The 27,649-nt window shown below is 40.4% G+C and overlaps 1 pseudogene, 2 gene segments (V, D, J or C) and 1 further gene; 1 reads left to right on the top strand and 3 right to left on the bottom strand.

Moving 5' to 3' along the window:
• Tcra (T cell receptor alpha chain) overlaps positions 1–27,649 on the bottom strand; it is a 1,796,232-nt gene that overhangs the window by 1,243,826 nt on the left and 524,757 nt on the right.
• Positions 7,335–7,841, bottom strand: Trav3d-3 (T cell receptor alpha variable 3D-3). The segment is given in 2 exon segments: positions 7,335–7,625; positions 7,790–7,841. Coding segments are annotated over 2 exon segments (343 nt in total).
• Positions 9,954–10,997, top strand: Gm8704 (predicted gene 8704; annotated as a pseudogene).
• Trav15d-2-dv6d-2 (T cell receptor alpha variable 15D-2-DV6D-2) lies at positions 22,973–23,545 on the bottom strand. The segment is given in 2 exon segments: positions 22,973–23,265; positions 23,497–23,545. Coding segments are annotated over 2 exon segments (342 nt in total).

The following is a 27,649-nucleotide window of genomic DNA, read 5'->3' as shown; positions in this document are numbered from 1 at the left end:
CTGCAAGCATCCACATGTGTATTGGTCAGGCTCTGGCAGAGCCTCTCAGGAGACAGCTATATCAGGCTCCAGTCAGCAAGCACTTGTTGACATCAGCAATAGTGTCTGGGTTTGGTGTCTGCATATGGGATGGATCTCCACGTGGGACAGTCTCTGGGTAGCCTTTCCTTCAGTCTCTGCTCCACTCTTGGAAAAACAGATTTTTAAAGAGACATTTTAAATAAGCTTTGATCTTTTAAAGTTATACCATATTTACATTGTAGCATTAGCATTACATCTTTGGGTACAAACAAGAAATGGAAGGTTATGGTTTTAATAGTGGTTATGTGTTGAGAAGTAAAGGGATCAGTTTGTAGTAGTTTTTTTCAACTTGACACAAGCAATAGCCATCTAGAAAGAGGGAACCTAGACTGGAAAAATGCATATCAATTCGCTTGTAGCCAAATCTCTGGAGCATTTTCTTGGCTAATGATCAACGTAAAAGTCCCAAACTCACTGTGGGCAATGGAACTCTCATTCTGGTAGTTTTGTGTTGTGTAAAAATAACAATTCTTCCTGAAACACAAGAATCAACTCAGTTAGCAGCGCCCCTCCATGGTTCTGTTTCAGATCCTGATTCTGGGTTCTTCCTTGACTTCCTGTCTTGGCTTCCCTTGATGATGGACCGTAACCCATGAGCCAAATAAACTTTTTACTTTCCAACTTGGTTTTGGTCAGATTTTACTACACTCATAGAAAGAAACCTAGGACAGTATGTAAAAACTGCTGCATAAAGACAGACTTCCAGCAAGGACAGAAGCTTTGGTATGTCAAAAGCTCCAGGCGGGAGGCAGTGGGTGTTTCAGTCCAGATCACAGAATCTAAATGGGCAGTCTCAATAGCCTTGGACTGTATAGCTTTGTTTTTACTTTAAAGATGCCTGTTAATGTTTTTCAGCTTGTTACAGTTTTGTATTGTCAATATTCCATTGAAAGACCATTCATATACTGTATAACTCAGCCATTCAAAGTGTATTCTATGATAGAGTTTTGTCAATAGCTATTACATGGAAATAGACATTTGTCCTATGTGGTCTATTGTAGTTGGTGCCTGTCACATGCTTTTGTATATTTCAAACTTCATTTTGTAGCAAAAGTCAGTATTTCATTTTTTTTCCATTGTTGTGACATTGTTTTCCATGGGTTGGCTACATTTTTACAGTCATCTATTGTCAAACACTGGGTTATTTCTACTTTGTGAAGTTATGGACACACTTTCATTTCTCTTTGGTATATTACTAGGTAATTAATTACTATTTTTCAAAGTAGCTTCAATATTTTTCCTTCCCATGAACAGTGCATGCTGATTTCAAGTTCTCCATGCTTTAGACAAAACTTGTTCTATTATCTTTATTTTATATTTTCAGTTTTCGTGGAAGTGATGTTGTCTTAGGGTTTTATTGCTGTGAAAAGACAGTATGGCCAAGGCAACTGTTATCAAGTAAAACATGTAATTGGGGCTACCTTACAGTTAATGGATATTACACATAATGGGCAAGTTTAGTCCACTATCATCATGGTGGGAAGCCTGGTAATGTTCAGTCAGACACAGTGCTGAAGGAGCCTGAAGTTCTGCCTCCTGATGCTCAGGCAGCAAAACCAGACTGGATGTATTCAAGACCTCAAAGCCCTGTCTCCACAGTATCATACTCTCACTAAGAAGGCAACACTTCCTCCAGTAAAGCCATGCCTACTAACAGTGCCACTCTGTACAGACAGTCACTCAAACACATGAATCTATGGGGGTGGGAGTACCTATTCAAGCCACCACCTGTGCCATATGTTGTTAGAGTTTAGTGTTTTCTATAATCTCACAGTTTTTAACATTCTTTCATGTGCTTATCAAGCATTTCCATAAAATTCTTAGAAGACCATCTATGCACCTTTTTGCTCATTTTTGAACCTAGGTTATTTCTCTGTTCATCACTAAGGTGAGGAGAGGCTTATGAATTGTGTTTGGAGGTGTGCTATCAGATAAATGAATTGTAAATACTTTTTTCCCATTGTGGGGCCATTCTCATGTTATTAATAATGTACTTTGAACCATAAAGATCATTTTATCTGTTTTCATTTTTCCTTCCCACTCCAGTAAAATATCTAAGAAAGATGTGCCTACAACATTCGCAAGAATTTATACCATGTTTATTGAGATATGGTTTATAGCTTTGCTATTTTATTTTTAATCGAGGATCCATTTAGACTTAGGTTTTATGTATTGAATAAAATAAAGGTATCATCATAGTTTCACACAGGAACATCAAAATGTGTTCCCCAATTCTCAACTTCATATATAAAAACAAAACAAAACAAAAAACAAACAAGCAAATAACCACCCCCCCCCCAAAAAAAACAGGATAGATAAAACAACCCTGAAAAAAAAACTTCTGGAGATATTACTATCCCTGACTTCAAGCTGTATTACACAGCAATAGTAATAAAAGTTACATGGTTTTGGTATAGAAACAGACAGGCTGATCAATGGAATCAAATAGAAGACCCAGAAACAAAGGCACCTACAGACACTTGATTTTTGAAAAAGAAGCCAAATTGATACAATGGAAAAAAGAGAGCATCTTCAACAAATAGTGATGATCTAGCTGGCTGTCAGCATGTAGAAGAGTGCAAACAATTCCTATTTATCACCCTGCACAAAACTCAAATCCAAGTTGACCTAAGACCACAACATAAAACCCGATACACTAAATCTAATAGAACAGAAAGTAGAGAATAAGCTTGAACTCATCGGTATGAGAGATGACTTCCTGAACACACCACCAAAGGCTCAGGCACTAAGATCAACAATTAATAAATGGGACCTCATAAAACTGAAAATCTTCAGTAAGTCAAAGGACTCCTTCAATAGGACTAAACAACAACCTACATATTGGAAAAAGATCGTCACCAACCTGTCATCTAACAAAGGATTAATACCTAAATTACATAAGGGACTCAAGAAGGTAGACACCAACACCAATAACCCAATTATAAAAGAAGCACAAGCCTGATAAAGCTGTCTCCTGAGAGGCTCTGCTAGTGCCTGACAAATACAGAAGTGGATACTCACAGTCATCTATTGGATGAAGCACAGGGTCATCAATGAAGGAGCTAGAGAAAGGACCCAAGGACCTGAAGGGGTTTGCAGTCCCTTAGGAGGAACAACAATATGAATTAACCAGTACCCCCAGAGCTCCCTGGGACTAAACCACCAATCAAAGAAAATACATGGTGGGACTCATGGCTCTAGCTGAATATGTAGCAGAGAATGGCCTAGTCGGTCATCAATGGGAGGAGAGGCCCTTGGTTCTGTGACTGTTCTATGCCCCAGTATAGGGGAATGCCAAGGCCAGGAAGCAGGAGTGGGTAGGTTGAGGAGCAGGGGCAGTGGGGAAGCGATAGGTGATTTTTGGAGTGGAAACTAGGAAAGGGGATAACATTTGAAATGTAAATTTAAAAATATTAAAAAAAAAAAAAACTCTTGAGGGACCCACGGGATATAGAGGAATTCACGCCGGAAATTAAGAAACATTTAGAGCTGGGTGTGGTGGCGCACGCCTTTAATCCCAGCACTCGGGAGGCAGAGGCAGGCGGATTTCTGAGTTCGAAGCCAACCTGGTCTACAAAGTGAGTTCCAGGACAACCAGGGCTATACAGAGAAACCCTGTCTCGAAACCCTCACCCCCCAAAAAAGATTAATAAGGGGGAACGCCAGGGCCAAGAAGTAGGAGTGGGTGGGTAGGGGAGTGGAGGGGGGAGGGTCTGAGGACTTTTGGGATAGCATTTGAAATGTAAATGAAGAAAATACCTAATTAAAAAAAAGAAACATTTAGAGCTGAGCAGCAATGAAAATACTGCATATTAATCATGTAGGCTAGAGCTAAAGTACACTATCATGAAAAAGAATTGCCTTAACTCATCAAGAAATATAGTTCTGCAATAACAATTAATGACAACAGGCCATGGGTTGAAAGGAGAATAGGGAGGGGCTCATGAGAGGGTTTGTGGGAAGCAGCGGAGGAAGGAATGATGTAATTAAACTACATTCTCAGAAATAAACTAAAGCAACAAAGTATAAAAAAGAGAAGAGAGAGAAGTCCAGAGCTAAACAGAGAATTCTCAACAGAGAAATCTCTTGCCAATCAAAGTGACCTTGAAATTCCACCCTAGACCCATGAGAATGGCTAAGATCAAAAACTCAAGGAATAGCACATGCTGTGGAGGATGTGGAGAGAAGGAAACACTCCTCCATTGCTACGTGGAGTGGAAACTTGTAAAAAAGAAAACGCTCTGCAAATCAATGTGGCTCTTTCTCAGAAAAAACAAAACAAACAAAAACAAACAAACAAACAAACAAACAAACAGGAATAGTTCTATCTCAAGATCCAGCTATACCACTCCTGGGCATAAACACAAAAGATTCTCCATCATCCCACAAGGACACTTGCTCAACTGTGTTCAAGCAGCTTTATTTGTTATACCCAGAAACTGGAAACAACCTAGATGTCCCTCAACTGAAGAATAGATAAAGAAAATGTGGTTCATTTAAACAATGGAATACTACTCAGCTATTAAAATCAAGGACATCACAAAGTGTGCAGGCAAATGGAAGGAGCTAAAGCATCGTTCTGAGTGAGGTTACCCAGACCCCAAAGGGAATGCATGCTGTGTACTCACTTTTACCTGGATAGTAGCTATAACGTTCAGGGTAGCCCTACTTTGATCCACAGACTCAGGGAACCCAAAATAACAAGGAGGATGCAAGGGAGGATGATTTGATCTTTATCAGAAGAGGAAATAAAATATAAATTGAAGGTGAATGGATAGAGGGAACTGAGTGAAAGGAGGCAGAATGGGAGATTGCGTGTGGGGAGAGAGAAGGGAGGTATCTCTAGGGTGTGGCAAAGACCTGCACTGGGAGGGGAGCAAGGTGTCTATGTGTGTAACTCTAGTGTAGACTCCTAGCAGTGAGGATATGGATCCTGGAGTGGCCACTTCTTGTAACCAAGCAGGACTCCCAGAGGGGATAAGGACAGCAACCCACCCACAAAAACTTTGACCAAAATTTGTCCTAACTCCAAGATATTCAGGGACAAAGATAGAACAGAGACAAAGGGAGTGGCCAACCAATGACAGCCCCAAATTGAGACCCATCCCATGGGCAAAAACAATCCCAGACACTACTAATGATACTGTTATGCTTGCAGACAGGATCCTGGTATAACTGTCCTCTGAGGGGCTCCACCCAGCAGCCAATGGAAACAAATACAAAGACCCACAGCCAAACATCAGATGGAACTCAGGGAGTCTTGTGGAAGACTTAGGGGGAAGGACTGGGGGACCCAGTGAACACAGGAACTCCACAGAAAGAGCAACAGAGTCAACTAACCTGAACGCTTGTCGGGGATTTCAGAGACTGAAGCACCAACCAAAGAGTACACACGGGTTGGAGACCTAGGCCCCCTGCACATAGGTAGCAGAAGTGCAGCTTAGTCTTCATGCAGGTCCCCCAACAACTAGAGTGGCGGCTGTCCCTGAATCTGTTGCCTACCTATGGATCCTGTTCCCCTAACTGGCTGTCTTGTCTGGTCTCAGGAGGAGAGGATGTATCTAGTCCTGCAGTAACTTGATGTGCATGCACGGGGTATTTGGGGAGGGTTTATACTCAGAGAGGCTCACCCTTCTCAGAGGAGAGGGTAAAAGGGGTCTAGGGGTAAAATTTGTATGAGAGGGTATTCTGAGAGGGGAAGCTGATATTGGGATGCAAAGTGAATAAATAAATAAATACATTATAAATCATCACCATTGTCATCATCATCATCATTATCATTTCTTCTGTTTTTAGTCTTGTGAAATTCACAAGACAAACTTTGCTCTATTGTCCAGGAACTTAAAACTGTCTGGGGAAGATCAAATTCTTTACTCTCATACCTGGATATAACTAGGAACATATGTGAGTAAAAATTGCCCATGCTTGAATGGGGCATTTGAAATGTAAATGAAGAAAATATCTAATAAAAATGCCTTAAAAAAGAAAATGTGGTACATTTACACAATGAACTACTACACAGCTATTAAAAACAATGAATTTATAAAATTCTTAGGCAAATGGATGGAACTAGAAAATATCATCTTGAGCGAGGTAACCCATTCACAAAAGAACACACATAATATGCACTCACTGATAGGTGGATATTAGCCCAGAAGCTTGGAATACCCTAGATATAATTCACAAACCACATGAAGGTTAAGAAGGAAGACCAAAGTGTGCGTACTTCAATCCTTCTTAGAAGGGGGAACAAAATACCCATGGAAGGAGTTACAGAGACAAAGTGTGGAGCAGAAACTGAAGAAATGACCATCTAGAGACTGCCCCACCTGGGGATCCATCCCATTTACAGTCACCAAAACCAGTACACTATTGTGGATGCCAACAAGTGCTAGCTGACAGAAACATGTCATAGATGACTCCTGAGAAGCTCCACCAGTGCCTGAAAAATACAGAGATGGATGCTCATAGCCATCCTTTGTGTGGAGCACAAGGTCCACAATGAAGGTGCTAGAGAAAGCACCTGAGGAGCTGAAGGGGTTTGCAGCCCCATAGGAGGAACAACAATATGAATGAACCAGTACCCCCAGAGCTCCCAGGGACTAAACCACCAACCAAAGAGTACACATGGTGGGACTCATGGCTCTAGCTGCATATGTAGCAGAGGATGGCCTAGTTGGTCATCAATGGGAGGAAAGGGCCTTGGTCCTGTGAAGCCTCTAAACCCCAATGTAGGGAATGCCAGGGCCAGAAAGCAGGAATGGGTGGGTTGTTGAGCAGGGGGAGGGAGGAGGGGACAGGGGGTTTATGGAGGAGAAACCAGGAAAGGGGATAACATTTGAAATGTAGATAAAGAAAATATCTAATAAAAAAGAAAAAATTGCTTTCTATTTTAATGATTTTCTGTACTGTGCATTAGTATCCTAGTAAACAAACTAAGCACCATTATTAAAAGATAAGAATCTTTCCATTATGAGTATTCTCTATCAGTTGCACTGAGAGGCAATCTAAATGGCACCTGGCAGTCAACTCTAGAGTCTTGACATCTAATTAGTTACTCTCACAAAGACATCATTCACCATGCTGTAGCCCTCATTGTATGTTTTAGAAACAGGATTTCAGGATGCTTTAGAATATCTGTCTCTGAAGCATAAAATATAGGAAGCTCCTGGTCCCAACAGAGGGAAACACATCTGTCTCGAGCCCTGGTCTCAGGTTTATGTGCAGGCTGCAGGTGCCTGGGGAGCACTGTGCACTGACTGCGCAGAAGTACACGGCTGAGTCCCCAGGATGGGCAGCTGTGAGGTTCAGAGAGAGTTGTTTGTCTTTCTTGTTCAGTAGGACAGTGAATCCTTGTCCTTCGTTTATTTCCGTACTTGAGAAAACCTTCATAAGCAACTGAAGACCTGCCCCCGGCTCTTGCTTGTACCAGAAGAAGTAATAACTGTTAGGGTCTGTGTAGGTGCAGATGATAACGGCACTGTCTCCCTCCCGGACACTCAGGTGAGGAGGGCGCTGCTCCACCTGCTCGCCTCTGCTCACACCTGTGCAAAAGGAAACAGCAGAAGACCATCAGGCTGCCAGTCTCCAGACATTGCTTTCCTCCCTACAGTGATTTCAGGCAATCTAGAGAAGTCCAGTCTGATTATCTCCACAGACTGATAATGAACACTGACAAACACCTTGTTCCCCAAAAGCTCTCACTCACAGTTCAGCTGCAGCCAGAAGCACAGGAACAAAGGTCCAGTCACTGTCTTCATTGCGCTCCCTCCAGACTCTGACCTTTAGCCAGACAGGATGCCTCTGTGATCACCTCCACAACACGGAGGCATCTTCAGCTGTGTGCACAGAGGGCTGCTCTTACAACAGGCAAGCCAAAGTGTCTTTGTGAGTTTGCAGGAGCGGTGATGCTCTGCCCCCTAGTGGACAGCTTCTTTCTGACGCACCAGCTGCTCCAGTCCTCTTTATAACATTACTTTTTAAAATCTATTTATTTTTTGCTTTTATTCAAAATTTGTCTTACAGTTATAGAATGCAGAGCTGAGAACTGATTGAATGTTATCGACCTAGAGCACACAGTTTCAAATATTTCTATAATCTTAGAATAAATATTTTTGAAACATTCTTGACAGTCTCATCCATCATATAGAATATTTAATACCAAGTAAAACTAGAAAACATTGAGACAAGTACTCCATTAGTGGATTTCACTGTTCTCCTGTTTTCCCAACATCCCAACATGCTCAGGATACAATGCCTGTTTAGACACTAGTCACCCCAAAATATACAAATTTGGAATTTCTGGAAGCAGTGAGAAACTGCATAGTGAAAAGATTTTAAAATTGATAGTGATCAGAAAAGACAAATACACAGAAAAGGGACACACCTGAAGGGAATGCAACACTTTTGAGCAACTGACCCTTGAAAACACAAACACACACACACACACACAGAGAGAGAGAGAGAGAGAGAGAGAATAGACAGAAGGGAGAGAGAAAGAGGTAGACAATTTATACACTAAACCATATTCCTGTCTGTATAACTGCTTTTAATGTATCTAAAAGATTTTTATAATTTGTGACTTATTTTTCATTTTATTCTAGGAATTTTAAAATTCTTCCATGCTTGTTTTCAATGAATCATTGGCCCTTTTCCCATCGTCATGTAATTGTGCAGTTTCTCTTGCTATCAAATTCTCATCCTCTCCCACCACAATCGTATAAGAAACAAGCAGTCATTTTAACTCTTTTGTACTTGTTAAGGCTTATATTATGACCAGCAATATGATCTATTCTAGAAAACCTCCACATGCTATGAGAAGAATGCGTACTCTGTGCTCTGTGAATGTCTGTTAAGCCCATTTGATCCATGGTGTCTTTTAATTCTGATATTTCTCTCCTCGTTATTAGTTAGCATATTCTTTGTAAAGATGAATAGGGCTTTGATGATGTGATGGTGAGCATAGCTACCTTTCAAAGATGTTTGCAAATTTCATAGGTTCTCTTTTTTTCTCTGTGTTTCTCTCTCTCTCAATATAAGTTTTAGCTAAAAATGTTTAAAGCAGTTTGCAGTTTTAAAAGAAAGATTTATAATTATAAATACTTTCATTGGAATAGCAGAGTGAAAATTCTCTTTTGAGGAGACCCACTTATACCCCTGGGGAACTAAGCTTCAGGACGGCCCATGGGCATATAAACCAGACCCACCTACAGCTCCCAGGAACCCCTTGAATTTTGCTTCAGAAGTCTAGCATACAGAGATTGAAGGTAAGAAAGCTGGATTCCTATGCTTAGACATGCCTACCCCACCCCGAAACTTAGTAAACAAACACAATCCATGGGCCTCCTCCAGAAAAGGACTTGTCTTCCCCTCTTAGATGTACACAATTCGGAAACTATCCTCCAGTTCCTGGCCAACCTGATGTACTAGAACCATCTAAAACCTCTAGGAACTTTGTTCCAGGAGCCCAGGCCACACAGCCTTGGTAACAAGTAGGCTACTGACTGCTCCAGCTTAGGACAACATATGCCTCTCTGGAACTTTCTGTACCAGCCCCAAGTAGGAAAATTACTCTCCCTTAGTCTTCTCCTGTACATTAGAAATATCTCTGCTAAGAAGAAAGGTAGATTGAACAAGGATGATGGGATGGGGAAGTAGCAAAGGAAGAAAAAGAAGAAGGAAGAACCATAACCAACAATGTACTGTAGATGTGAAATTCCAACACAGAAACAGAAACAAGATGTGAAACCAAGACATAGATCTGTTCCACAAATTACTAATCTCATACATACACATCACCTGGAAGAAATTCTAGACAAAGAATTCAAAAGAGTGATTATAAGTATGCTTAAACAATTCAATGAAGGGCTTCCCTGATCTCAGCTCTACTACCACCCACTGCCGTCTTACCTCCCACCATGGCCCTCCTGGACTCCAGCCGAGTCCTCTCCGGGATGGCTGCTGCCTTTCACCCAGGTCTTGCTGCTGCAGCCTCTGCCAGAGCCAGCTCTTGGTGGACCCATGTCGAAATGGAACCTCCAGATCCCATCCTGGAAGTTATAGAAACCTTCAAGAGAGATACCAACAGCAAGAAGAGGGACCTGGGAGTTGGTGCCTGCGGGGATGATAACAGAAAGCCATATGTGCTCCCCAGTGTTCGGAAGGCAGGGGCCCAGATTTCTGCAAAAAGTTTGGACAAAGAATACATGCCCATTGAGGGACTGGCTTAATTTTACAAGGCTTCTGCAGAACTAGCCCTGGGTGAGAACAACGAAGTGTTGAAAAGCAGCCGGTTTGTCACTGTGCAGACCATTTCCAGAACTGGAGCCTTAAAGGTCAGAGACAGTTTTCTGTCGTTAACAGTTGTCCTCGAGTTTGTCCTCCTGGTGTGGAGCAACTGTGTCAGCAGACTACATTACAGAAATTATGCTTTACAAAACCCAGAGGTCTGTTGCCACTTCAACAGGGACAGCAGAGGATGTCTTGTCATTGCTGTTCTAGAGCCTAGAGTTTCATCCCGTTCTACTGCTTGGTTGACCTTCAACCTCATCCTATCGGGAGTTATCGAAGAATGGAGAGCATAGTTGTTTCTGCTCATGCCATAGCCTCCTCTCTCATCAAAGAGCCATGGAGAGAGGGACCCTGCCCTTGATTTCAGTGTCCTCTTCAGGGATTGATTGGCTCCTACTGGGATGGGGCTTCTGCCCAGCTTCACCTCTCCATTCATCCTGGTTGCACAGCCTGTCTCTTCACATGAGTCAGACATCCAGAGTAGGGTCAGAAGGAGATACTCTCGGGTTTCTGTGCTGCCAGAATGGCTCAGACTCCGCCCCTGGGAAAGAAAACCACCATCTGCTCTAATCATGTAGACGTACTGCTGCCTGGTTTCTCTGTTACAATAGAATTAGTTTAGACACCCCCCCCAATAATTCAGCGAAGACATGAATACATTCCAGAAAAGTAAAAACAAAAAAACAAAACAAAACAAACAACAAAAACAAAGCAAAGTAAAACAGAGAAAAAAAAAAAACCAAAGAGATGAATAAAATAAGGAAGCCAATCCAAGATATGAAAATGCAGTTTAACAACAAGATAAAATTACTAAAGAAAACCCAAACTGAAATGTTTCAGAAAATTAATCAACAGAATGAAACTTCAATGAAAATCCATGGAATAGATCACATAGTATATTTAACCCAAACACTGAAGAACTCACATACTTCTCAATATGTCATGAACATTTTTACAAATTGACCATGTATTAAGACACAGAGCAAGTCTCAACAAATGTAAGGCATTTGTAATAGCATCTTGTATTATATCTCATGACAATAGAATAAAGATAGCTCTTAAAAGCAGTGGAAACTGCAGAAAGAGCACAAGCCCATGGAGCCTAAGTACCACGCTATTAACTGGTAATGGAGTCAAGACAAAAGAAAATGAAAACACAACATAATATCTATGGGGCACAATGAAGGCTTAGTCAATTGGTATTTTTGTATTTTCGGGTTTTTTTTTGGGGGGGTGCATGTTGAGACAGAGTCTTTCTATTTGTAATCCTGGTTGTCCTAGAATTCATTATGTAGTTGTGAGTTCTCACCAGGTTAGCCTCAAAATCCCATATAGCCACCTGCCACTGCCTTTTGAGTGTTAGATTTGAAGCCATGTTTACCATACCCAGAAAAAGGAAAATTTGTAACAGTACGGACCTGCATCAAAACAAATTAGGAAATCTCCAGTTCCATAGCTAAATATGTACAGGAAAGCCTTAGAAAAGCAAGAACAAATGACACCCCTAAAATAATTATCCCATAAATCCACAAGGAAGGAATATTTCCAAATTCTTTTTATGAATGCAGTATTACCCTGATACCATATCTAGTCAAAAATTCAACAAAAAGAGAAAACTGTAGACCAATTTCCATAACACACATACAAGCAAATATTCTCAGTAAAGCACTTGCAAATCAAACTCAGGAACACTTCAAAAAGACCACATCAACCATGGTAGATAGGCTTCATCCTACAAAATATAATTAGATCCTTCTCTTTCACTCTGAACAAAGCTCAGTCTCAAATGTATCAAGAGCCTCAGCACAAGACCTGATGTCCTGAGCTGTAGAGAATTTGCTTCGACCTAAAGGCACTGTCTGAACAGGGCTCCAGTAGCACAAGCACTAAGACCACCAATCAATGACCAGGACTTTGTGAAAATAAAACCTTCCATACAGCAGCGAAGACCATCACTTGAATGACGAGGCAGCCTAAGGATGGAGAACACCTTCCTCAGCTATATATCACTGAAGGCAAGTACTAAATAGCAAGACAGACACAACCTAATAAAAAATTGGGATTTGAAATAACTAGAGTTTTTAAAGGAAGAAATACAAATTTGAGAAAAAAATTTATATAGTCAAAATCCTTACCCATCAGGGAAATGAAAATTAAAACTATTTTTAGGGTTTAGTCTTATTCCAGTCAGAATGGCAAAGAGAAAATTGACAAATGATGATGTGGAGACAGGGGGATTCTTATTCACTGTTGATAGTGTAAACTAATGACACCACTATGGAAACTAATGTAGGTGTGTACTGGCTAGTTTTGTGTCAACTTGACACAGCTGGAGTTACCACAGAGAAAGGAGCTTCAGTTGAGGAAATGCCTCCATGAGATCCAACTGTAAGGCATTTTCTCAATTAGTGATCAAGGGGGAAAGGCCCATGTGGGTGGGACCATCTCTGGGCTGGTAATCTTGGTTCTATAAGAGTGCAGGCTGAGCAAGCCAGGGGAAGCAAGCCAGTAAGGAACATCCCTCCATGGCCTCTGCATCAGCTCCTGTTTCCTGACTTGTTTGAGTTCCAGTCCTGGCTTCCTTTGGTGATAAACAGCAGTATGGAATTGTAAGCTGAATAAACCCTTTCCTCCCCAACTTGCTTCTTGGTCATGATGTTTATGCAGGAATAGAAACCCTGACTAAGACAGGGTATTACTCAGAAAAGCAAAAATAGACCAACCATATGACCCAGTTATACCTCTTCTGGACATTTTCCGAAAGGACATTATATGCTACTACAAAAATACTTTTTTATTCATGTTCATTGCTACATTGGTCACAGTAGCTAGGACATGGAAACAGTCCAGATGTCCATTCGTGATTGAATGGATAACTGATTGGCTGTGACTACATGCACCAGGTCTATACAATCAAGCCATCCAAAATTCCCACACAGATTGGGGAAGGCTCATGAAGGCTCTAATGGACCAGCTATTGGCAATCAGTAGCTGTTGGAGAAGGAGAGTCAGTATTCTTCAGTCATGTTGCCATGGAGGTCTACCCATGATCCACTATATGGTTCTACATCCATCTACATACTGAAAAAAAATCTAGGTAGACTCAGTAGCTCTAAACAAAAAAAGGACAGGAGGTTTGTGGGGAGGGTGTAATGAGCTGAATAGGAGAGGATTTAGAAATAAGGGAATGAGGACTGAATTTGATTAAACATAGTGTATATATTATGAAATTCTCAAATAACAAATAAAAAGATAGGCAAGGTAAAAATAAAACAGAAGAATCATCAAATAAACTAATGTTGATGATGTACCTCAAGGTCCTAGAAAAAGAACAAAGCAAAACCTCACAACAGAAGGGCAGAAGTAACAAAGCATCGCGCAGAACATGAAATGGGAGGTATACGACAAAAAATATTAAAAATAAAACAAAGGTGGCTTGTTAAAGGAAAAGATTGAAAATTCTTATCCTAATTAACCAAGAGATGCACTAACACAAATTCATAAAGCTCTAGGTGAAAATGGGTGCGAGAAGAGTTACAAATAAATCACATGGGCTGTAAAGGCTGTTTATTTTGAAACTATAAGAAGCTGAAAATATAAAAGAAGATGAAAATATAGAAGTAGATGAATTTCTGAAAATATATGAATTGCAAAACATTACACCAGGAAGATATAAACCGCATAAAAAGATCCACAGGAGGCAGGGAGAGTGAAGCAGAGGAGCTTCCATACAGAGAAATGGTCAGGATAGGACACCGAATGTCAGATTCTCCCAGATCTGTAAGAAACTGTAGCCATGCTCTTCAAAATGCTCCATAAGTAGAAACTGAAGGCACTCTATTAAAATATCCTATGAGGTCTGCTTTACCTGCTGTAAGACACAGATAATAACACATGCACACACACACACACATGCACACACACACATACATACACACATACATACACACATACACACAAACATGCACATACACACACACATGCACACACACACACACACACACACACGAAACACATAGTCCAATGGAATTAGACTTGAGGACTCAGAAGTAAAACAACACAACAGCATATGCAATGGTAAAAACACACTTCCTTCAGTAAATGATGCTGATGAAAAATAGATAACTCTATGTAGAAGAATAAAACGATGCTTATCACCCTGTGCAAAATTAAGGGAAAAACAAAAACAAAAACAAACCTCCAGTCAGGACCTTCAATGCTCATACTGAAAAGACAAAGAAAGGAAAATCACTTTAAGATATCTAATAAAAAAAATACTTGGTGATTTAGAGCCAATGGGGGAAAAAAGAATATACCAGAGATATTAATTATGGTTGTTATCATATCTACATACTGGGTTTTGGTAGGATAACAAGTTTTATGGGAGAAATTCATATAAACCTTAAACAAAATTTCAAGGCCATTTTTCATAGATGTAGACAGAAAGCCAATCTACAAAATTGACAGGGATGTACAAAAGACCAAAGAGAGACAAAGCAACCAAAAACAAAGAGGACCGTGAGGGAGGTCTACCCATTACAGACTTCAAATTTACCACTGAGCCATAATAATTAAAACAGCATGACAAAGACGTTAAGTATAGACATAATTTCCATGGAGATCCAGGATTAAAGGAGACAGTGGCGAGCATCCTGGAGAGGCCTTAAATGAAGGTGCAGCCTCATCAGCAGTGGAGACTTCAGTGCATTGAAGACATTAGGACTTAGGACTGTGGGTCAGTCTTCAAGTACAGTGGCAGCTCTAGAGTGGCCCCACCCTGAGCCCATGAGAGAAGCTACATGGGCTGAGGATGGCAAACCTGTAGAAGTGGAGATATCCAAGCCCTTTGGAGCCCAGAAAATCATGAGTGAGTTTCAGACACCACACAATGAACTATTTATTTATGCTGGTGGGCCTGGGTTTATCTTTAATCTGGTTGTAACTGTTCCCTGGTTTTAATTTGTTTTTATTGTACAAGAATCCATCCTTAAGATACTAAGATGAATTTCTAGGAGAATTTGAATATTTAAAGGGTCTCTGAAAATGTAAAGTGTGAATTGTAAAGACCGAGCATTTTAAAGGTATGCTAAGTTTTATATTGTGATATTAACATGAAATCCTAGAAATCACCAAGAAAGGAATGGTTATGAGTTAGTACTGATGTGTTTATATGTCAAACTGACAAGTGTTCAACTGTGGCATTTGCATTAGGCAACTTGACACAATCTGCAGTCACTTGGGAAGAAGAAATTTTAACTGAGGAATCTCTTCACTCAGAATGTCATGTAAGCATATCTGTGCAGCTCTTTCTTGATTAATAATGTCTGTGAGCAGGCCCAGTCCACTACAGGTAATTCTCCCTTGGACAGGTGGTCCTGGCTTTCTAAAAAAGAATGCTGAGTAGGCCAGTAAATCAAGTCAGAAAGCAAGATTTTTCTGTGATCTCAGCTTCAGTTGTGGCCTCCAGATTCCTGCCTTGAGTTTCTACCTTAGATTCCTTCTAGGACAGCTGATAAGTGGCAAGACAGAATAATCTCTTTCATCCCTAATTTGGTTTTTGATAGTATGTTTTAACATGGCAACAGAGATACAAACTAGGACAAAATGTTTATGTTTATGCCCATAGGCTGTCAGTGGTGTCAACGTTGTTCATAGAAGTTTCTTTTTGTGGTGGACAGCATTCAGTGCAGAAATACTTACTTGGTCAAAGAACTAAAAAATAAAAAAAAATAAAATAAAAAATAAAAAACTGTGAGTGTTCAACCCTAAATGGGACATTTTTATTAGTCTCTCTGGCAAGGCTCAGGGAACATTAAAGAAGAGGAGGTAGAACACATATCAGAGCGGTGGTGGCACACACCTTTAATTGCAGCCCCTGGGAGACATAGTCAGGCAAGTCTGAGTTTGAAGTCAACTTGATCTACAAAGTAAGTTCCAAAGCAGCGAGGGCAACACAGAAAAACACTGTCTCAAAATATTGTGAAAAATTAGATGATTAGAGAGAGAGGGAGACAGAGACAGAGAGAGACAGAGAGAGGGAGACAGAGAGAGAGAGAGACAGATAGATAGAAAGATAGAGATCTCAGAACTAGGAGATAAGAAGGACTGCTGTGGATTGCTGTTTTCTGGACATGGCATGGCTGTCATAGTTATGAATTCATAGCATATGTGATTTCTTACATGGCATTTCCTTACATGAGACTAAGCCAGCCAAATATGCCACATAAATAGGGAAATGCCCCATGCAGAGGACTATTGTCAGTTGATAACTTCTGGGAATAGCAAATGACAAATCAATCTTTCTTGAAGGTGTAGATGTTCGTAGGTTTCCCATGCCCATACTGATATAAGTATTGACCACACTTACTGGAATTGATATCTGTTGCTATGGCTAATATCTTGACCAAAACAAACAAACAAACAAACAAGCAAGCAAACAAAACAACAACTTGAGAAAGAAAAAGCTTTATTTTAGCGTATAGTTCCAGATGATAGTCCATCACTGAGGAAAGTCAGTGCAGAAACTTAAAAGCAGCTTTGCCTGCTATTTTATCCAGGATTACCTCTGGCCAAGCAGTGCACTTTACAGCCAAAGAGATACAGCACGAACAAAGGATGTTGTTTACTCTCTGGCTTGCAGGTGATCTTATACACATAGATTTCTTATACAATTTAGGACCGTCTGCCTAGGATGATCTGGCCCATAGTGGACTAGACCTCCTGGCAATTATTAACAATCAAGACAATTTACAAAGACAAAGTTATGAACATCCCCCCTCAAATAGGACAAATATCACAATTGATCAAGATACAAAGAATAAGGTGATAAAAGCTGCAGATAGAGGTAGGATCGGTTTCCTCCAGGAACAAGCTCTCACATAGGTTTTTCAATCCTAACTTGTCAGGCCTAAACACATGTACATATAGACAATACAAAAATGGATTCAGTAAGGTTGCACATATATGAGAAAGAGAGAAATGCAGACTGGGAACATTTGGAGGGAGATAACACTGCAGGACTATGGATGGAACAAGGGATGGTGCTGAGGTAACTATGAACAAACAGTGATATATTTGCATGAGACTAAAGCACCAACCAAAGAGTACACAAGGAGGGACTCAAGGCTTCAGCTGCATATGTAGCAGAGGATGGCCTAGTCGGTCATCAATGGGAGAAGAGGTCCTTGGCCTTGTGAAGGCTCAGTGCCCCAGTGTAGGGGAATGGGAGGACAGGTAAGTGGGAGTGGTAGGTTAATGAGCAGGGGGAGGGGAGAGGATGGGGGAGGTTTGAAGGGGAAGTGAGGTAAGGGGATAACATTTGAAATGTAAATAAAGAAAATATCTAATAAAAGCTCACTATGACATGCTACCTACAGCAGCTTTCTCTCTATCAGTGACTTGTTCCTAGATCTCAGGGTATTTCTACAGTACAAAAAAGGTCAAAATATAGGCATAAATTTCACCTAGCAAAGAAAAACGCCCCACCTTGGACCACAAGGCTAAGCCCCATATCTTAAGCAGTCTTCTGCTCTCCAGCACAGAACATAGATGGGTCGTACGTGGTACTCCTACGTGAATCACCACTGTATCTGATAGCTGTAGATCAAATACCACAGCCTTCTTCCTGGATCCTCCCCCTGCCATGCTGGTCACAAAATTCTAATTTCAAATCAGCAATAACAACTATTGCTACCAGTAGGTGTTCTTCCAAATTAACTCCTGAGCACTAGAGGGCAGCCAGGAGCTCAGCTCAAATATCAAATAACTTCAGTTAGACCTCTGGTGGCAGATTCAGTCCAAAAAATTTTTTCTTTGTCAGAACAAACACTGCATGTTTTTTTCTCCTAAGTGGACCGATGTCATTGACCAATGAACTAGTAAAGGACCAGGAGTGGGAAAACACAGATCTTAAGGGAGGGCAGGAAAAAAAGGAAACAGAAAATAATGGAGTGACAGAACACAGGCTACAGAAAACCAGGAGGCTTAGAAGGAGGGCCAGGGAAAAAGGACTAAATGTCAGGGAAAAGACACATGAGCCTCAGAGGATGAGAAAGTAAAATTTTATTCGGTAGGGATGGGAGATGCACTAAGGCTGGGAGTTTACTAAAACGATATGATTGAGCCTTTTATAGCCCTCTGAGTCCTCTGTCCTCTGTGGGTCCTGTTTAGGTATCCATACCCTTACTTCCCAGCCACTCTTCTTTGTGTGTCTTCTAGGAACCTCTCAGGGGGCTACTTATGCTTTCCTGTCCACCCATATCCCTCTACCTCATTCTTTCAGAAGTTCAATAGTTTGGAATTTATTTTTTTAAAAAAATGAAAGAATTTAAGATATAAATACGTTTTTTAAAAATTATTTTACTTTTCCATATTTGGAATAAGCTAGAGCATGGTATCTCAGGGAAGGAAAATGTTAAAGATTCAGCCAAAGTCTTCACAAGTGGTTGGATTTACAGGAAGTGCAGAGCCCCAGCACGTTGGGATTTGATGGGACAGTTACCAGGGACAGAGGTCCTTGTGGGGAAACATGGCCTGTGTGCTTCTGGGCTAAGCTTTCCCTCAGGCTCCTTATACTTAACAGCACAGGACTACAGAAGAGCCTAGTTGAGGCATTCAACACTGTTAACAGGTGAGTTGATGGTTTTTAGATCTGTTGTTCCTTGGGTAATGTGTGTTTATAGTTAGCATCTTTTTCTCCATTCTCTTAGGTCAGATACAACCAGTGTTGTCACCATTACTGAGATACCCAGCTACCTTGCTCTGTTCTCAAAAAGAAAAAAAGAAAAATTGGAACCCACACATTAGGAGCTGTTCCTGTGTGATTTTTGTGCTGAGGAAAGAGGACCATTTCAACACAGTGTAAGAGACTGAAGTTATTATTTCTTTAGAGAAAGGAAATAACTATTGCCAGAAGACTGCCCAGGCTGGAATGGGCTGAAACAGGACACAGAGCTGGACATAGAGGTAGATTTAAAGACCGATAGTCTCTGGCCTTCTAGCTCTCTGACTATACTTTATACTTGCTGATAACTTCTAGAAAATATCCTAAAATCTTTCCTGTTCGTTCTGAGCAAGAATGAGTTAAAAACTGCTGGCTTGGATGATTAACGCCAGTAGCCTAACAGCAGAGGATTAAGTAAAGGATTAATTGCTAGAACCTTTTTCTCACTGGCCCAGAAGCCTGGCTTCTCCCTTGTCAGGCAGGAGGAGGTTTGGAGCAATAAACTTTTACTGAACCAGGAGAAGAGAGTCACTTAAGGAAAAACTTTTACACAAGCAAATATGCATAAACTCACATACTACCATATACAAACTCATGTGTCTTCATGCATTCCAGTTGGGCCCTGCTACATACTTACCTCATAACTACATATTTACACACACACACACTTACATATGCATATGGAGTAAAAGACCAAGCTCCAGTGCAGAAAGAATTCGCCCATGCTGGATGAAAAGTGACCTCCAATCTTTATTGCATAGAGAAAAAAAAGCTTCTACCATTTTATTGCTAAATGAATTAAACCCAAGTCTATGAGGAAAAAACCCTTGTCCTCTTTAGTAAGACTAAACCTGCCTTGCTGTGAAGCCTGTCCACTCTTTCTGCTCTCTCTACAGCTTCTTCTCTGGCCCAAAAGGAAGAGAAATCTTTTCATTTTGTGTATTGCTCTCTTCATTTCTGAGTTCCCTTTTAATTTCTAAGTTACTCTACTCTGCTGTCCTTTTAATCTTGCTTTCTTCTCCTGCTCTGATATAATAATGGCATGGAATGTAATTGTTAATAGTTTTTTGTGCCTTTTCGAGGAGAATAGATCACTTGGTTTTCCAAGCACCCTTTAAAAAAACAAACAACAACAACAACAACAACAAAAAAAAAAAAACAAAAACAAAAGTTCACTAAAAGTTCAAACATAAATTCAAATCATAAATTGAGTAAGAAGTTAATAACAGAGATGTTTGTATATATTTTCATTAAGAGTAATTACCTGGCTCTACAGGTTGACGAAGAGCTAAAGATCATAATTTTTGTATCTAAGATGACACTGCAGTTTTGCATAGATAAACTCAGCTAGTATTTTATCTTCTGTCCTTGCACCCATAATAAATCATTGGTTCCTTTTTACAACTGTTGGTTAACTGTTTTACAAGCTCTTAGAATGTGTTCTAAGTTGTCAGTGCCTCTTTTCTATCTCAGAAGCAACTAACTCATAACAAGGGATTACGAGCCGAGTTCTAATTGCAATTTTTGTATCAGAGAGGGCTTAAATGGCAGTCCTATTATCAAAGGTTTAATAATTTTTAGTCTAATTTTAAGAATTCTTATAGAATCATCATTAAGAATTAAGAAATCATCTGTCTATGTAGCATCATAAGACAGTGCATCTTTGTTGATCTGCAGAAATCTGCCCAAACGGTGGGCTAATACCCAGTGACTGTTTTATATATTTTTTAACAGGAAAAGCATATCACTAGCAGGAATCTTTCCTAAAGTGTCCTCCCTTTGGCCTTATCTAGACGGGATCATCCATTGTGATTTTATAGTCCATGGTGAAACCATCTCAGAAAAGATCACCTGCTAGTTTTTAGAATCGCCTAGATGCTTCCTAACAAACTACACATTGCAAAAACAATTTTCCAGTAAAGTCTCCAGCTTTTTAACTTTGTTATTGTTTTGTTTTAGGCAGGTTGTAGCTGTTGTATTGGGTTGCTTCAAACTGACAATCCTCTGCCACAGGTACACAGGTAACTTAAAACTGCAGGCAGATGCTATTAAGTCCAACTGAGGAACCTTTAAAAAGGAGAACTACAAACAAATTCTTAGGATGTTACAGTTTTTCATTAAAATGTTCTTTAAAATTTGTTTCCCTTGTTGACTTATCAGGCTTTTTAATAAAGCATCAGGGCTTTTGCTTCTTAGAGTAAAGAATATAAATTTTACATCTGTTAACAATATTTTGTTGTTTGCATTTAGTGAGTTCTCTAAGTGCATATTGCCTTCCCTGCCCTGCCTGGGATTCTCCTGCCAAATTCAGAGAGGTGGACTTGCAGGATCCCTTTGCTCTGAAGGTATTTTGGTTGGTTGTTAACTTAGGAAGGCTTGCTAAAGTCACAGTGAGGCAATGAAGTCTAAGATCATTACTAATTAGGGACTCATGTGACATTTTCTATCAATCAGAGTTTATTTTGTTGAACTGGACACTAAAGCTCCATGCACTCACAGGCCCAAGGCTTACCCTTTGTGGCTATGTAGTAGCTCTCTCCTGACTAGCTGTGGTCTGAAGTCTCCTTTTTCAGATATGAGACTTGCTGTGCCTCTTGTTTACAGAGTTCATTGACTTCATGTGCTAATCGCTGTTGTTTGGTGTTCCTAGCTATAGAAGGTGTTTCTTGGAGACAGGGATAGTATTCATTGTTAAAGCACCCAGGTAGCCTATGACTTTTAGTTGATGAATGGAAGCTATTTACCTCTTTTATCATGCAGTTTATGCAAATTACCTAGAAACAGGGGCGGGGCCATAGAGTTGCTAGTTAAAAGCAGTCACTGCTTTTGCAGAGGACTCAGATTCAGTTCCTGACATTCACATGGTGAATCCTTCCCTTCAGTAACTCTCATTTCTAGAATCTAATACCCCCTTCTGGCCTCCATGAGGACCAGATTAACACCCAGCACTCACATACACATGCTGGCAAAAAGGATACACACATAATATAAAAAATAATCTTTAAAAATGTACCTGGAAACACATTTCTCAGAACTTCCTTCTCCATGTTGCTCTGTTTTGGGGATGGGCATGGAAAAAGCAACTGTGGAAGACTTGAGAAACAGGTGTGATATATTTAATTATTTTTATATATAGCGCTGCAGATTCAGGTCCTATAAACATTTGATGTCAAGGAGATTCCAGCTCACTTTACCATTAACATTCTACTCCTCAATTCTATAGCTTTTCTTTACTCGGGTTTGTCTTTCTAGATTCCACTGGCTTTCTGAGTTTCACTGAATTCTTACAAGTCTCAATACAGCCAGGTGATGTGCACATGCAGCTGTCCTTCCCAGCTGCTGGTCAAGCTGACCCCAGGACCAGTACTAGATGCAAAGATAAAGATTTGTGGGGCTAACCTGGTCACCACCAGTATTTCATGAGGTGAAATCCTTATAATCTGTCTCTGACGACTTCACTCAGGCTGGGTCTCCTTCTCTGAGTGTGACTTTTACCAGGAAACCATGTTCTTTGCTATTCCAAATACCTCATCTGAGGTATGTGCTGTTGCCAAATTAAAGAGAAACTTTAAATTATTATGATGCAAGGTTCCCAACTGTAGAAAACATTACACATGTTCTCTGTGGTCTATTTTTAACTCTGTTTCAAGACAAAGTATTATAGAAAGCCGCTCACCATAACTGTTTCTGAACTGCACGGACTGAGGTTTTACTTAGAAACACAGTTCTGATGCAGACCACAGAGGCAGCATCCACAGTTGGGGTCTCCTTGTTCAGGATGTGCAGGTGTGCGTCTCGGCTGGACTCTCTCCCTCAGAGGGGCTCTGCTTAAGGAGCCCCAGTTTTTGTTCAGCTTGTGCTATCACTTCAAACACCGTGTCAGTTCCGAGAGAGCGCAGAAGTACGTCCCTGAATCCTCTGGCTGTGAGGCTGAAATGACAAGGCTGATGGACTTGAATGATTTCTGGAAGACTACAGAGTAGCGGCCGCTCCTCTGGTTCTGAGTGTCAAAAGAAGGTTGGTAAATAAGGAAAACCATCTCTCCACTAAAAAGCTGCCTGTACCAAAAAATACGGTAGAAGTATTCACTTGTCTCATATGAACAGTCCAGGGTGACTTCTTCTCCCCACTGACTGCTGCCTGTTGGCTGGACCTGAGTCACTCTCTGGGCCACATTGCATCCTGCAGAGTAATAAGAAGAAAGAATTAGAAGTTTATCCTCTTATAGTATAAACAAAACACTGTTGGAATTGGGTACCTTAAGACCCAAAGAGAAACCTCACTAAAGATACAGAGTGCTGGCTTCTCTCCAGTCCCTCTTCCCCCTCATGTCTATAAGAACTACCATATGACCAGCAATGCTCCATGTTTGATATCCTTAGTTACACATGATGCATTCATACCAGAGAAAGCCAAGGCCACCAGCACACAGAGCAGGCTCTGAGGAGGCATGTGACACATGTCCCTCTGCATGAGTGTGTCTGCTCTGCCTCAGCTCAGCTCTCAGTGTCTGAGAGACAGGCAGTGTGCATATATGTACTGCCTGTGTGTATTACATTACCTCAAGCAGGAAATGGTTTGTGTGTGAGTGTGTGAGTGTGCGTGTGTGTGTGTGCGTGTGTGTGTGTGTGTGTGTGTGTGTGTGTGTGTGTGTGTGTGTGATTATAGGCCACAAGTCCCATATGCAGAGACTAAATGTGTAGCTCATCACAGACTTTGACTTGCTTTCTTGACTTTCTTAATAGTCAAGAGTCCACACTTAAAAAGGAGCCTCAGAAAGTTCATGCCTGCTGAGGGCTTAGTTGCTTTAACACACATGGGCGTTATTCTATTGTCTAGTTAAGCTTAATAAAAGATAATAAGTTCCTCATGGAGCCCATGAACTTCCCCATGAAACACTGAGATATGAAATAGTCTTCCTCCCTTAGTGAGTGGGATGGTCTATCTAAATTCTCCAATGAACAAATTTATTTTTAAATCACAAACAAAGGATAGTACATCAGAATTTCAGAAGATCCCCATTTGTTTACATTCTGTGAAACAGGAAGAGGAATGAAATAATAATATTTAGATTCTAATTAGATGCTCAATGTGTCAGTTGTCTGCTATGAATCATGAGGGCCTAGTGTCATCTCCAGCAGTCACATTGAATCTAGTTGCTATGGGTGCACCTGAAGTCTAAGCACTAAGAAACAGAGATAAGGGAATCCTGGAATCTCACTAGTCAGACAATTGGTGGGCTTCAATCTCAGGAAAAGCCTCTACCAAAGAAATCAATCAATCAACCAAACAAACAAACAATTATTCAATAAAAGTAGAAAGCAATAGAGGTGGGTACCCAATGTTGACCACTAGTTTATACACACACACACACACACACACACACACACACACACAAGTATAAACACACATATACACAGACAGACAGATGGACAGAGAGACAGAGACACATACATACACACTCATACACACACATGCCCACAGAGAGACAAATGAACAGAGACAAAGAAACAGAAAGAGAGAGAGAGAGAGGGAGAGAGAGAGAGAGAGAGAGAGGGAGAGGGAGAGGGAGAGGGAGAGGGAGAGGGAGAGGGAGAGGGAGAGGGAGAATCGACAGACTGATGTTATACCAATTTTAAAACCCACTGCTACAGAAACTATTTAGGTTTTAAAAGTCTAACATCAAGTTTTATTCAGAAGATATGTTCTGTTCTGTCCACACAGATCACTATACTTATTGCATGCCTTTGAAGTTTCTATCCCACTGCTATGAAGTATTCAGTCTCGTTTGTTAAATTCTGTGTATTTGCAATTTACAAAACGGTCTCATAATAAGCTTGCAGGTCTCTCTGTGACTCAAGTCTATTACATGTCCATGACACTCATAAACTGTCTACATTTAGGGACATGTTAATGCCAAGTGAGTTGGTGGTTGAATTTTTGTGTACTGCTGTATCCTATTTTGAATGTAGTTCTTCATCTTCCACTTGCAGTTGTTAATACAATGAATGAATGAATGAAAATAATCCAAGAGGCAATCGAAAGAATAAATACAAACAAGGTCTCTGAAAGAGCTCCAGGCCTCTCTATAAGATCAAATGACCTATAGGCAAGTATATCAGGGACTACTGTCTGGTATCTGAGGTATACTCCTCTGTCCATTTCACTACTGAGAGCACATGCCCTAGACTGCAGTCTCTGTAGTTAGCAGGAGACCATGGGAGCTACAGCAGCCTGGGGAGCTCAGAATGGTACACCTCTGCCCCTCCTCTCCTTCTCCACATAGCAGGTGTCTGCTCTTCTCCTGCATAGCCCCAACTTCTGAGATGTGTCTTTGGAGTACATTGGGTTTGAGTCCTGGGCTGGACAATCAGTCTCATTCTAAATGCTGCTTTGTCTTTCCTTGTGATTTATTGACAGACAATACTTCCTAGTGAAAATAAAGCTTAAGGTTGGTAGAGAGATAGCTCAACAGGGAAAAGCACTAGCTGCTAATGATAAAGACAGAAGCTCAGCTCCCAGGACCCATTTGACAAGCTAAGTGACCTGCAAAAACTCAGACTCCAACCTTGATGTATTGAATACAATCTACTGGCCTTTACATGCACACAGATGTGACTAACCCTGTATATTCACAAGTCTTTGTATACTCACACAGATGTGGGTACTAACATTAAATAAATAAATAAATAAATAAATAAATAAAATCTTTTAAAAATAATAGAGCTTAATATTGAAAAAAATAAAAAAAGTTAATTCAGGAAAATTGGGATAATGGTGTTCTTATTTCAGAAGTGGGGAAGAAGTTCAATACAGAAGGAGAGAGAGAGAGAGCAAGAGAGAGAGAGAGAAGATAAATACCAATGAGGATTTTCAAAATGCTCTTAAAGATACTTATTGTTTCATGTTTACCTGGATTACTCTGTGTGTGTGTGTGTGTGTGTGTGTGTGTGTGTGTGTGTGTGTAATGAAGTTATCCCACTCAGGGTGTCAAGAGACAGATCATCTAATAAGAAACCAAATGCTAGGCATGAGAAACTTCTTTCCATATGTTGATCATGAGAATCCAAGAGGCTCTAGGAAGAGTGCTGGCTATTCCTTTTGCCCTTGGATCCCAGAGATTGAAGGTAAGCCCTTATTGAAGGTACCATGCACATTGGCAATAGGACTTGGAAGACTTGAACTGGATCTAACCTGAAAATCTCACAGTTGACCACTAATTTTTATAATATCAGAAGGTGCTACTCCAGTTGCCAAAGCAGGGAGGCCATCAATAGTTCTATCTTGATGTGATCCATATGAACCACATTAGTGAACAGCCCTGTAAGGTACTTACAAAGGTGCAATGGTGGCAGTAATAACTTGGTTGTAACCAGCACCTCTCTAGTGGGACTAATGGCCCAATCAACAAGAGGGAAATCAGACTTGGCATCAAAAGGTAGATGACTATTCAGACCTCATGCCATTATGGGTCTTAAAGGAGAACCTACTCTTGCCACTTACTACACCAGAAACCTTTTTTAACTATAGTCTAAATACTCCTCCTTATGCCTATGAGTAATTGTAGTTCTCCTGACTCTCAAGGAAGTTTTCCTTTGCAGCAGATGGAGACTGTTATAGGAAACCATCCCTGGTCAAAATATAGAGAACAAGCCATCATGGGATGGTCAGCTCCTCAAATACATCTGCAACAAGACTTCTGCACTGAATGCTCAGAAAACACCAGAGAAAGGAAGGCAGCAAGAAAATGTAAGAGAGAGAAGACCAGGAAGTCGGCTGCAAGACTGTCTGCTAGAAATGACAGGGAAGCAAGCTCTTGGTTGATACCACAACAGACTACATAACAAGTCCTGAACAGTGATGGTGCCAATAGATATGGTAAATGTCATGGGGCACCATCCATAGACAAAGAACTACAAAGGACTAAGTACTGCTGACAGAGACAAATGGACACCCCCAGGGAAGAACCCTTGATGAATACTACAGTACTAAGTGGTCAGCACAGAAATCAGATGGACACAAGCAACACCAGACTCAATAGGTTATATTTATATAGTCATGTGCACACACACTTGAGGTGTGTGTGTGTGTGTATATGTGTGTGTGTGTCTAAAAGAATAATAGAAAAAGTAGCCATGAATTTGAGGTTATTTTTGGAAAGCTTAGGTGAGGCTGGAGGTGGAGGTGACAAAAGGTGTTTCAGGGATGAAAGAGAATGTGAAAATGAGGTAAATATGTTTTAATTAAAATAAAAATAATATCTTAATATCAAAGTTAATAAATCAACCTGTGATCTGTAATAAGTCCTGAGGGGCCTTCTCAGAACAAAACAGTAGTCATTCTTTTTATTTTTATTTATTGCTTCATAAGACAAGTTTTTCATGCAATATTTTTAGTCATATTCTTTCCCCTAACCCAACACCTCTCAAATCCTCCCCACCCCTACCTAACCCAAGTCCATGAGATCTCTCTCAAAACAATTATTTTTTAAAAAAATCTAATAGATTAAAAACAGTAAAAAGAAAAAACACAACAAAACAAGACAAGACAGACAAA

Source organism: Mus musculus, chromosome 14 (genome assembly GCF_000001635.26).
Source record: "Mus musculus strain C57BL/6J chromosome 14, GRCm38.p6 C57BL/6J".
In the NCBI taxonomy this organism is placed as follows: Eukaryota; Metazoa; Chordata; class Mammalia; order Rodentia; family Muridae; genus Mus; species Mus musculus.
The sequence above is the reverse complement of the archived record's forward strand: the minus strand, read 5'-3'. Positions and strand labels throughout refer to the sequence as shown.